The following is a 13,359-nucleotide window of genomic DNA, read 5'->3' on the forward strand; positions in this document are numbered from 1 at the left end:
CCCTGTAGGCCCCCTTCAGATACTGGAAGGCTGCTATGAGGTCTCCACGCAGCCTTCTCTTCTCCAGGCTAAACAGCCCCAACTTTCTCAGCCTGTCTTCATATGGGAGGTGCTCCAGTCCCTGATCATCCTCGTGGCCTCCTCTGGACTTGTTCCAACAGTTCTATGTCCTTCTTATGTTGAGGACACCAGAACTGTACCCAGTACTCCAAGTGAGGTCTCACAAGAGCAGAGTAGAGGGGTTGGATCACCTCCTTTGACCTGCTGGTCACGCTCCTTTTGATACAGCCCAGGATACAGTTGCTTCCTGTGCTGCGAGTGCACACTGAAGCCAGCCCATGTTCATTTTCTCATTGACCAACACCCCCAAGTCCTTCTCCACAGGGCAAAAGATAACACAGCTCAAGTTACAGATTCCAGGCAATGTGCTTTGTTTTCATCCTCCAGTTACAACGGAATTAAGGAAATAAGATTTTGGCTTAAAAAGCAGAATGGATGTGTTGTTATTTAAAAAGGGAAATGCCTTAGGAAAAACAGTAGTGAAATAGAGTCTCAGCTTTTTACTGAAAAGATACAGTTGTCATTTGGTCAAGTGAAGCAAGGGCATCTGGTTCACAACTGACTCATAATCATGCTAAAATTACATCATTTATTGGTATCATTGTCCAAAACTTCTTTTCAAATCTTTTTGACAGAAGATTGCTTCCTGGATAACGAATGGTCAGAGCAGTCCTCACATTTGTCATCTCTGTAAATTACTCTTCTGATGTTAAATGTGTCCTTTCAACAGATAAGTTTGTTGCAGCCTGAAGAAGTTTGTGCTTATGTCCTGTCCCCTCTCCTCCTACTAATTCCCAGTCAATATCTGGTGACTACTCCTGGATTTGTCACTAATCATAAATTAGAATATACTGGTAACATCACAACAGCACTGAAGAACAAATTGCCTTTTATGAAATCCTACTACTTCAGAGAGGATTCTTTATCTGTAAGACAAAAGTACACTGGGCCAAAAAGATCCCATAAAGGAAAGTTTCCACAGACCTTGTAAATCCAGGAACTATATTTCCAACTGTGTTCTGTTTTTGAAAGTCATTTCATCACAAGATATGATCTGCAGCACTGATTCCAAACTAATACACAACCCATACAAACACACACCACAACCAATTCCATACAAATCCCTGATGCTCAAGGGAAAATAACTGAAAACATGGCATAACTCCATTACAATTCCTGGTCCTAAAGACAGGCAGGTGCTAATATCTCCTTTGATTTCAGCAGACATCCACAATACATCAACAGTGTCATTTGACAGGAATTCAGATACGACTGTGATGAACAGCACTGGTGTAAAACCCACACTGTCGCACAGAAGCAGTACAAAACTTAGGAAAGCAGAGCATCCCACACACTTGAAAATGACACCTTGAAAGCAATTTTAACTGATATATTAAAACCACCTAATTTTAGAAACACTCTGTATGTACTTCAGGCCAATAATAAAGCTTAGAAAAATGCTCTTCCAACGACTGTCTCCTGAGTAGTTACTATACACATACTCCTCCTTATATCCTTTCACCCATTCCCTCTTATTTTAGAATAAAACCACCTGTCTCTATTAATCTTACTACACTGTAAGATTTCCCCTGCTTTTGATGCCATCTCAGTAAATCTAGAGATGACAAGTTATGCCCATTCATCTGACTGCCCTCCAAATAAACACTTTCATTTCTCTTAAAAGAATAATTCTACCATACACAAAAAGTCACTCAAACCATGTCATCACCAGCACATTGTTCTTTCAGTTCTGCCTGTAATGTTTTATCCGCTACTAAGATTACAAAAGCAGAAACAGCCCAGGGAAGTGTGACAAACACAGGGAGGTACTCAAAGGAGTCCTAGCCAAACACCTGTTTTTCCTTACACATGTGCAAATCTTTGTATTAAATTTGGACCTTTACAATAGAGTAATTAAAAAAATCAATTAACAGGTGGAAGCTGGAACATAGATGCACAGTGGCTGTTGTCCAGACTGCCTTTGAGTTTTGCTGCATTCCAAGATACTTGTTCTCCTCACTAAATGAATTGGAGAAGCTCCTTTGGATACCTGTCATGAGCCAAACCCCTCTTAGCAGCAAGCCACCCACATACCATGTAACACCTGGGATGACCTCCAGCTCAGTAGCTGTCCTGCAGTCTTTGTGCAAAGGCCTTTTCCATACACTGTAAAATATGTTCAACATCCTACATTATGGTGGTTCGCAGCAGGTGCCTTAACATAGCACTGGCCCTTAGACTTGTTTTGGGTTTGGGGAAGGGCAGTTCAGGGTTTTTTTTGTTGGCGTTTTGTTACTATTGTTGTTTCGGATTGGTTGGTTTGGTTTTTAAACCATTTGACAAGCACTTCTCAAGGCTGTTCCAGAACCTCTGAGCAGACCTATACAGTCATGCTCTACCTCTTTCTTCTTCAAGTCCAGAAGAGAAGACATTGTCCTCAGTCTCCTGGAAGTCTTGCATGCTCCTTCTCTGGGCCTCCTTTCTCTTGTTTTTACAGTGCTTTAAATTAAATGCAAAGCGAATTAGATGTCACATGATTTGAAACATAAAGCATTAAGAATCGTATGGTCAGCCATACAAACCACCAATCCAGGCCATTACAGCCCGCTGCCAGCCCCTGTGACACATGAAGGGCTGCTTAAACAGTGTTGGAAGATTAGGCTGGAAAAGGAAAAGCTATCTGGTGTTGTCCCATTCTCTTGGCCTTTGGAGTGGTTTTAGAAGTAATGTAAAACTTTCTCCTAGATGTTATTCCATTGCTCTAGAATAAATTGAAAAATGCCTAATCAATATTCTTTTTTTATAAATACCAGCCCAAGATAGGGAATGTAGAAAACCTAAAACCTAAGAAAACCAAGGAATTATGATGGAAACAAGTAATATTTTGTGCATTTCAATTTCAGTACCAACCTACCAGTTTGTTCTAGACACTTTACGTTTATGTTCTGTATGTCCGATGTTTCTATAAGGCATTGCTTAAGTATCCTATTTATATTGTCCTTTTTTGCTTGTTTATTGGGGAGTGGGAGTTGTTTGGTTTTGGTTGTTTTACAGATCTGGTAAAGATTTTCTCTCAAGCCCTAACATAGAACAGCGCTGAAATCAAAAACATCACAGTGAGAAGTAAATTTTTAAGCATAAACCATATCAATGACATTTTTTCTACAAAAGGAAGAACTGTCAAACTACTGAACTACGGCAGGTAAAGCTACTTACTCTTCTCGCAAAATAAATTCAATATTTTCTGGAGAAACCTGTCCTGTCACAGGATGTCTAAATGACGTGGTCTGCTGATTATGGCTGAAATGAAAAAAAAAACAAAAAACAAACAAAAAAAAGAAATTAATATTGCTAAATATGGTAAAATGTATCTATGGTCTCTAACAGGAAGAACTTTATACACTGAGGTTTTGCCGCTGCCACTCCAGAAATGAAACATATTTCTGATGTACTTTTAAGAAAAGTTTTCAGCTCCTTTCTGCATCCTTGTTGACTTTGCCAATGACACGCTGTACCATCTAATTATTAAACAGGTTAATGTTTTAAAAGTAAGCTAGTTGCAAACCTTAGTTAGAGAGACAGTTGAATTTATGATTGTCTACACCCAACAGTTAGCAAATTATTTAAACATAACATAGAAATTACACCACATAAATTACTGATTTGTTCTTCTGCAAATGTCACAGACTAGAACCAGTAAAATAATTAAAAGTGTCACTTGACATTTTACATCATTTTTAATATTAATAAGATCACTGACAGATTTTGTAGAAGCCATTTGTTGCATGGGGGGTTTTTTTCCATCTTGTATGGTATTTCTTCAATGTTATTTCCCTTACACCTCAATGCAGAGGTTAATATAACCTTAGCCGTTCAGCTGCATAGCAAATATAAAACAACATACTTTAATATTTCACCTGAGTTGAATTAGAGTGTGGATTTTCCATCAACTGTCCCTTCAGGGTACTATCTAGATGTTTTGCAATGCTCAGTGAAATAGTGCTATCCGTTAAAGACAATTATTGTATCTGTGTAACTGTACTCATATAATGCAAAAATAGAGAGTGAAGAAAGCTTATTTCAAGATAAACTGATAGTCTTCCCTCTTCTTCAAAGTCAATCATTTCAATTGATTGCATAGAGAGCACAAGACAATTTCTAGATCCTCATACATCATAAACCTTTCATTATGCACGCCTGTCAAAAGAAACATCTATAAAAACCTGTAAAAATCACAAATTTTAAAGAAATAAGAAACCAAAGTTCTTACTTTGGTTAGAATTAGAAAGGTTGTGGCTAACATGCAGTTAAGGAGACTTAGAATTATACAAAGTAACAAACCAAGAGCTCACTTATTTAAGTTTCTGATTTTTTATGGTTTTAGTTCGCAATAGTTAGGTAAACAACATCCAAAACTAGAATTCCCATCAAATGCAGAAAAATAGTATTGAGTATATTCAGAAAACAAACATAATAAGACCTCAAAGAGCCAAAATAAACAGTAATTTTTTTTTTTTTTTTCATTTTAGTGAAGATTTGGGTTTAACTGCCTAGCACTGCAGGACAAGATAGAAAAAAATATTTCAGGGTTCCAAAGTAATGAAATCCCAAAGCAATAACACTCTTTCAGTAAACGACAGCTAAATTCAAGCAGCTCACGCAGCCATAACATTCAAATGTTAATAGTTCAGAACATGCCTCGATTTAAAAACACCAAACACAACCTAGCAAAGCACACCACCAAAAGCAATCACCCAATGCAATAAACACACACCCCTCCAAAAACACCCCCTCCAAAACAAAACAAATAAAAAACAGCACCAGAAAATCAAACAAACCACTATCAAACCCACAGATTGCTCACATAAAGTCTCACTTACACCATGAATGGCAGAGGATGTTTTCTGTGCTATGAACTTTTCACCCCTTTTTCCAATATGCCTTGCTACAAGATGTCGTATATAAGGGACCAATAAAGTGAACATTTTCAATAATAAACTGAAGGCTGTGACAACTTCTGTTACACCAAAAAGACTTTTTCCAGCCTCACTTATTGGAAAATTCCTAACCCTACAGCCACTAAAAACTTTGAACAAGATATTACTTCATTAACTACCCCATGACACCAGCAACAGCATTCACTCCCTAGGCTGGTGAGAACTGACCTCTGCTACAGAAGTGGGTTAATGAAGCTCCTTTGCAGTTTGTAACTCTTCAGTTTTCCTTTGAAATCAGAGATCAGGAGAAAGTACTTCCATTAAGGCTGCAGTATAACATGTACAAAGCAACTATCCTCTTTTTCTCACAAAAGGACTGAGGAGTATTGTTTTCTAAACAAACATTTTTATGTGAGTTCATATTCTAATTTTGGGTATACATCCAAAGAAACAAACAGAAACTTGAAGATGTTTTCAAAGAAAATAATACATAAGGATAAAAATAACATTTATCACACAGTCCTGTTTTAATCAGGACTGAAGCAGTCTGTTTAACCTCTGCTATTTAGGCTAGGAGCACTAACTAAAATGCAGATACATTGTTAGCTTTAAAAAAGAAAGTACCTTGTCAGCTTTATTCTCTAGAGGCAAACAAACTGTCAACAACATCTTAAGGCTTCTAATCTTTAACAACTCACTCTTCAGTTAAGACTAAGAAAAGAGATTATATTCCAGGAGCCACAGGTTATTTAGGAAATTAAGTTACCCATTATACCACACTAGCACTTTTACAAATGTTTCATTATTTCCCATGAAATAAATTCACCAAGCCTTCCAAAGGTGAATTAGTCCTGTTGCTGGACTTAAAGAGCAAGTCCATTACTAACAGATTAAATATTACTTGCCAATAATGTTACAGCTGGAAAGTAAACGTTTCTTAAATATCTGAACAACTGCATTTTGGGACAAGTTTTGCACTTTGGATAGTAAGAGCAGTGAAACAGAAGGATAATTTCTTTACTACATAAAATACACATGATGATTCCCAGCCAAGTAGAAGGCATACTAAACCAAAACTTTATGCAAATCTGCAGCTTCAATACTGAGGACTTGACTGGGAAGACAGAAATTAAACCACTGCCACTAACAGTTAGTGTTGCAGACACGTAGTGGTTTATTTGAACTTGAAAAGTGAGAGTTTGTTTTGCCTCATAGGATTCATTAAGAATAAGCAATGCTATTTAAAACAATCTATGCAACAGATGGCTAATGCCCTACAACAAGGAATTATATAGCAGGGAGACTTTTGTCTACAACGAGAGCAGTCAAACACAGAAGAGGTTGCCTAGCAAGACTATGGAATCTCCATCATCGGAAAAAAATCCAAAACATGGCCAGGTAAGACCCTGAGCAACTGAATCGAACTTTGTAAATTGGTTCCAACTTTAAGTTGGCCTAGCTCTGAACAGCAGCAGCTGGGTCAGATGGGGTCCAGAGGCTCTTTCCAACTTAAAGTATCCTGTTCTGTCATTCTCTGCTGCTCCCTCCATCCTTCTCTGCAAATATAATTTAAATCTTAAAATATCTTTGAAGCCTTCCCAGTATTTAAATAGACATATTCTGAGAATATCAGTAGATATTTTGATCAGAACAAGAGAAACTGTAATATTAGATTTACAGATTTTGATTTTGGTTTTTGTTGTTTTCATATCCTATAAATATTTGCTTCACAGTAATACCTGCTTACACAAAAAATAATTACAATAATCTCTCCAGTGGTAGTGACCTAGTAAACTTGTTGCAGTGAAAGTTCTCCTTCCTTTCCAAGCACAAGCCAACAAAAGACTTAGTCCAGTTGTTCTCCAGACACATCAGCCAATCAAGCCTCTCAGTAGTTCCTCCAAATAGCAACTGCTGAATGTGTTTCTGTTGTCCAGAAATCTACCATTTACAACAGGCACAATAAACGAGCCTTAATAAAAGGACACAATGTGCTGCATTATCTTCATGCCCCCCTTTTTTTTGTTTTAATCTCCCACTACAGAAAATAAATCTGGGAAAGCTTATGATGCTTCACCATGTGAATTCTGAACGCTGTATAACTTGTATTGGTACACCACCATGCATGTGAAATGCCAAGCTAACTTTTCTCGTAAAACTATGAATTTTCTGTGTAACAAATTATGCCATTTCCCTTAGTAATCATCTTTTAATTTTAACAGTTTTGTATTACTCTGATTTTGTATAATTATTAATCAACCATCGAGGCAAAGCAATTATGAAAACATCAAAAATTCATGCAAAAACTACATTCACTAGCATCTACCACTACCATCATTATTAAATTACACTATAGACCATTTAAAAGTACCTCTGAATTTCAAAATTACAGAACACCATTTTCCAAGGCTTGCTCTTGGTTTGTGTCCTGGGTTCAGCAGTAGCAGTCATTTTTAATCCTTCTTAGTAGCTGGTGCAGTGCTGTGTTTTTGACTTTTGGCCTGGGAACAGCGCTGATAACACCAGTGTTTTCAGTTGCTGCTCAGTAATGTTAACTCTAACCAAGGACTTTATGAGTCTCATGCTCTGCCAGGGAGGAGGGGAAGCCAGGAGGAAGCAGAGACAGGACACATGACCCAAACTGACCAAAGAGGTATTCCATACCACAGCACATCATGCCCAGGATGTAACTGAGAGTTACCCAGAAGGGCTAGTTCACTGCTCGGGTGGCCTGGGTATTGGCAGGTGGTATTGTATTCTCTTCCCTTGTTATTTCCCTTATCATTATTATTATTGGTGGTAGCAGTAGTGCTTTTGTGTTATACCTTAGTTACTGGGCTGTTCTTATCTCAACCCATGGGAGTTACATTCTTTCGATTCTCCTCCCTATCCCTCTGGGAGAGGGGAGGGGAAGAAAGGTGGGGACTGAGCGAGAGGGCTGCATGTCTGACTTATGGCCTGGGCTTAAACCATGACAGTTTGTAATAGTTAAGACTCAGACTTTTCATAACAGAGCCACAGTTCAAACACCAGTTCTTTCTCATTGGATATTACAAGACAAATTCTACCATTTCACAGCATATGTACACAACATTTACAAACGTAAGTGTGAGCAATCACACACCGCTTTAAGACCCATGTACTATAGCAGTTTAGAAAGACTCAAGACCTTCAAGACGTGAACAGAGTTATCTGGCTAACATTAACCACATGTGAAAGCATGCTGTTTGAGCACCTAATGTAACTTTTTAAGCTGGCCCTGGGTTCAGGGGATGGAAACAGATAACCTGACAAAGTGGATGATTACTCCTGCTGGGTGGATGGGAGTGCACAGACAGAAACCTATATCTTATGATAACACCTTTCTGTTCACCATCAGAATGCATCCTAAAACATTCCCCAGGTGTTGATTAAGCAAGTCTGCAAATTTTACATTGCCTATCCTTTGTTTGCACTAACTTAACCTACAATATGATGAAATTTAAGTGATTTAAGCACAGGAAAACTACACAATTTCAATCGAGTTTCCATTCCTATAGTGCAATTGACACAGGCAGGCGTTTTTAACTGCATGGATCCTTTTGCAGAATTCCTAATTAACATGACTTTAACATGACTGCACCTATCCAGGGGGTTGCGGTTTTTTCTTTCTTTTTCTTTCTTTCATTTCATTTTGCATTCAAGTCAAAGCCAAGTTTTAATAATGAACTTTTGGACATGACTGATGCTGATGACCTTTCATTTGAAGTCAAGCATGTTTATAGATTGCACGTAGAGCAACCTACATGCCCAGGCAGATGAAGTTGAAATATACAAATCAACTACTGATTGCATCTACATCACATTAACAAATCTATAGTTGCAAGAAAAGTTCATGTTGTCAAAGGCAGACTGTTCTATAAATTATTATAAGCCTTTTTTAGAGTACTTATTTTCCACATAGGCTGATGTTTTTACACTTACCTGCAAAACCAGATAAGTGTGAACACCTTTATGTTGAATTCCCCATTGATGATAGTTATGAAGGAGCACCCACATTTCTACGGGGAGTTCCTGATATAGAAGTAGAACTCATACAGTGAAAAACTGCTGTTCAACCAGGAAATTGTTACTCCAAACAGGAGAAAGTGCTTGTATCCAACCACATAAACAGCCAGGCATACTACACTTTATTTCATAATGTATTTCTGAAATACATCAATAGCTTCAAAATAGTTCCAGCACTGCCTTCTGAGTATCTTTTAGACTGCTTTCAGAATTGGCTAGAAAGAATATCATTGAGTAGTCCAACAAAATCAGTGCCATCAAAGTTCCGCAAATAATGTTATTAGAAGAAAAATGCAGTGTAATACAGATATAATTTGGAAGAATTGACAACAAAACCAAAAAATTGTATTACAGAAGCAATAGCACCACAACCCCACACAAAACCCCATCTTCTCAAGATACTAAACACTGTCCCCATTTCAAAATAATAGAGTGTCTCCTCAGAATTTCAGTAAAATCCTTCCTGCACTGTAATCAGTGTCTGTGAGACCTTCTTAAGGCCAAAATTTCACCCCTTTATACAGTGTTTTAACCTATAAACTACTCCATGAGAATCACAAAGTGATTCTTTCAAATCTCACATCCTTCTTAGGTTATCACCCTGAGAATTCACAAGTGTTTAGTTATTTAATGAGAATACAATTCTGTAACTATCTTGAGCAGCAATGTCTGTGACTATCACAGCTATGTCTGTGACTACAATCACTCAACACAAGAGCCTGTGCTTATACAGACAGCTAAGGGGACAGCTGGCATGACATCAGATTAGATCATAAACTGACAGTCGTGCTTTCACATAGGATCCTTCCTTCTACCTAGCTCACTTATGATAAGGTAAAAAATGAACTGCAAGTTTCTTTGGAACTAGGTCCATTTTTTTTTTCCTATCTTAATGAACTACCAAAACCAATTTATACTACCCAGTAATATTGGCAGGAAAGGTTTTGTTGTTAATGAACATCCTTGTTAGAACAGATCTAATAAATCAATGGTAAGCTAATATGAAAAATGCCACAGAATTGCTACAGAGATATTCCATCACTAAAAGAATAGACAAAAAGATGAATACACTGTCATCACAGGATCATCACATATTTCCATAAGTAATACAGGCTGAAGTCATCTGCTTATTCTTATTCCTTATCTGCTTATGCTTATTCCTTTTGATGCATATCAGGAGGCATCATCAGGTTTTTATTAACTCACAAAAAACTTATTCAAGTAACTTGAAATTAAGGAAGTGTGCTAAAGTTTTAAAGACAAGGAACTCCTTAGAAAACAGCATTTCTGAAAAGTGAAAATTGATTCTATTTCCTTATTTCTGCAGTTTTAGGAAAATTACAGTCTCTGCCTTCAAAATTGAAAATTAAATCTAAAAATTTAAAAAAATAAAATTATAAAGATAAATCATCACATTATTATATCACATCATCTTAATTCAGGCTTGGAACTCACTTAAGACTGTTCCTTTCTTTCCCACTAAAGTATTTGAAGATTGTCGGGTAATTCTCCATCAAACCCCAAAATAAGATCTAGTACCTTTAAAACTATCTATCTAAATTAATTTGGAACTTTACTACCTAACAAAAGCAATATTTTAGAGACAATGAAACAGCACTAATGTCACAACATGAACAGCAGACTCCATTGATTGTACATTCCTTACAGGTAGCATGTGAACATCTACATCAAAGCTTAAAGTTTGAAATGGAAATAGGAGTAGATCCAACAGTAAAATATAGGCATCTGTGATATAAACATATATTTGTGTACACTCATATGTACACTCATATATACACATATATGCATATATGGTGTGTGCATATATATATGTATATACACACACACACACCCTCGTGTCCAATGCTGGCACAGATATTTCAGCAATAACTATGACTTCTATAGGATTAAAGGGTTGGGACAAATGGTTTCAGCAGTCCAATTACATGCAGAAACTCTGAAGACAGATGCTTACATAGAAAGTAAGTTGGTTTTTTTAATCAAACATTTTGGGAAGTATGGAGGTATTTGATTCTCCACTGGGGGTCATTGGTATGACAGGAAAGCAGCAACTTAACTCTTTCAGTACTCAATTTTGTACTACACATAAAGCAGTTGCCCTAAAGCCATTCACACAAAAGAACTATGTAAACCTAATGTAACCACCTTACAGTAGCAGAGTTGCAGAGCAGTTAGACATGAAATGCTGCTATAAACCAGCCCTGCCACAAGGCAACAACATACAGAGAGCAACAAGTGATGCTACTTATTTCTTCTGGATCTGATATACAAACTAAATTAATAAACTCACTAACAACAGAAAAAGTAATTATTCCATCCCTGGAAGTGTTCAAGGCCAGGTTGGACAGAGCCTTGGGTGACATGGTCGAAGGTGAGGCATTCCTGCCCATGGCAGTGGGATTGGAAATAGATAATCTTAAGGTCCTTTCCAACCCCAATTATTCTATGATATCACTAAGTAATTTGATTAAAACACCCTGGGTAAAAGTAGCATACCCTTACATTCCAATGTCAACCGCATTTTAAAGTGTTTGGTGAGGAAGCAGTACAGCAGAGATTGCCATATACGCATAGTATTTTGGGAAAAGTACTTAAGGGAAGCTTTACACAAAAAAAAGTATTTATCACAATTTAAACCATAACAAAACTGTTCAAAATAAGAGATATTCATGTGCATAGTGTCCAAAATTCCCAACAGACACTGAATTCCCCCACCAGTCCTACTTGATCACATTTTACTTTGCTGCAAAGACCTACATAACAATAGGCACTATGATCCACATTATTCTAAACATGAAAACAAAGACAAGTTTTCCAGCATGCAGCTTCCATCTAAGTAACAAGCCATACAGTGAAGAAAGTTGAAACAATTTAACACAATATCTATGAAAACTGAATAAAACAGCTTCCAAAAAACTTTATTCCTCTGCCATGTAAGACATATAACCTCAAAATATTTTCTCTTCATTGGCTTTTTAATGATGAAGACAGATTTCAGCTTCTTAAGACAAACACACTTCTGATGCACAGTAAGAAAAAGTGATTATCAGAGGACAATACTGCAGACTGAACCGTGCTGTGTGGTGTGCCCTTGGACAATAGGGAAAAACACTACCCCTTTCCCTAAAATTGAAGTGTTTTATCTACAACCTATATCATGGGAATGAAATTTTAACCAAATACCGTTTTCTTACAAAATCACATGTGGCTAGAGCAGAATTTAAGAATTACAGTTTGTGTCCATCAAGTTCTCTCAGGGCTACAGTCTAGAATACTCTACCTAATTTCAAACCTCCTTGTACTGCAAACGCATCATCAAACTGAAGCCGATTCAACATAGGGGCACCAAGACAGTCAGGAGTGCTGAGGAGAGGCTGAAGGAGCCAGCTTTGCTCAGCCTGGAGAAAGAACAGCTTCAGGGGGGACCCACCATCAGCCTCCTGCAAGAAGGTAATCAAGAAGTCTCTTCACAGTAGTGCACAATGGGAGTACAAGAGAGAGCAGGCACAACCTGAAACAGGAGAGCTTCAGACCACATGTAGGAGAAAGTTTTTCACCATGAGGATATGAAGATGTATCATGTATTGTGTAGTCTCCACAAGGTTTTCAACACCTGAGGGAGAAAGACTTGAGCAATCCTGTCTGACCTCACTTACCAACCTTGCATTTCGCAGGAGCACTAGAGACCCCCTCAGGTCTCACCCAAACCAAACTGTCCTATTACCATAAGGTTGGATATAGTTCCTGTTTCTACCACAAAGCGAAAAAACAAAAAACATGCACACACAAAAGTTTCACAGAATAGAACAATACAAAAACTCCACATCACGTAGGGAGAAAAACTCAAAATAGCATTACATTAAAATGTGGTTTCTTCCTTCAACCTTTAATAAACACCATGAATTAACTTTATCACCAAATAATTAAAACCAAAGTCTACATTTTACTAATAAGCATTCCATGAAAGAAGATAATTTATGTAGCCTGAGTTCCTGTGGCTATGCACTTCTTATCTTACAGGAGACATGCTCCAACCAAAGCCTTTCCTGTAGTTAAGGTCATTCAAAATGGGCATGGGTCTGTCTCAGTCCCTCTCTAGGCCTACTCATATCCTCTACTGCTTCACAATGCTGTTGAGGTACTGACTGTAATCCTTCATACACCAGCATAAAGAATAAACAAGGACATTAGTACCATACTTGCTGAAGTATAGTTTAATATGAAGAAATCACAATTCCCACAGCGCACACTTATTCTTGTGGGTTGGCTGTTCACGTTTACTGGCATATATGCT

At 37.5% G+C, this 13,359-nt stretch overlaps 1 protein-coding gene across 6 annotated transcripts in view; it reads right to left on the reverse strand.

Annotated features, from left to right (window-relative positions):
* PLEKHA7 (pleckstrin homology domain containing A7) overlaps positions 1 to 13,359 on the reverse strand; it is a 155,977-nt gene that overhangs the window by 62,241 nt on the left and 80,377 nt on the right. For 5 of the 6 annotated variants that reach the window (XM_005153271.3, XM_031052681.2, XM_034062023.1 and 2 more), the window contains one exon: positions 3,277 to 3,360. The exons of the other annotated variant lie outside the window; for it this stretch is intronic. In XM_005153271.3, coding sequence (XP_005153328.2) covers positions 3,277 to 3,360 — 84 coding nt within the window. The remainder of the gene's footprint in view (positions 1 to 3,276; positions 3,361 to 13,359) is intronic. 6 annotated transcript variants of the gene reach the window in all.

This window comes from Melopsittacus undulatus, chromosome 4, assembly GCF_012275295.1.
Source record: "Melopsittacus undulatus isolate bMelUnd1 chromosome 4, bMelUnd1.mat.Z, whole genome shotgun sequence".
NCBI lineage: Eukaryota > Metazoa > Chordata > Aves > Psittaciformes > Psittaculidae > Melopsittacus > Melopsittacus undulatus.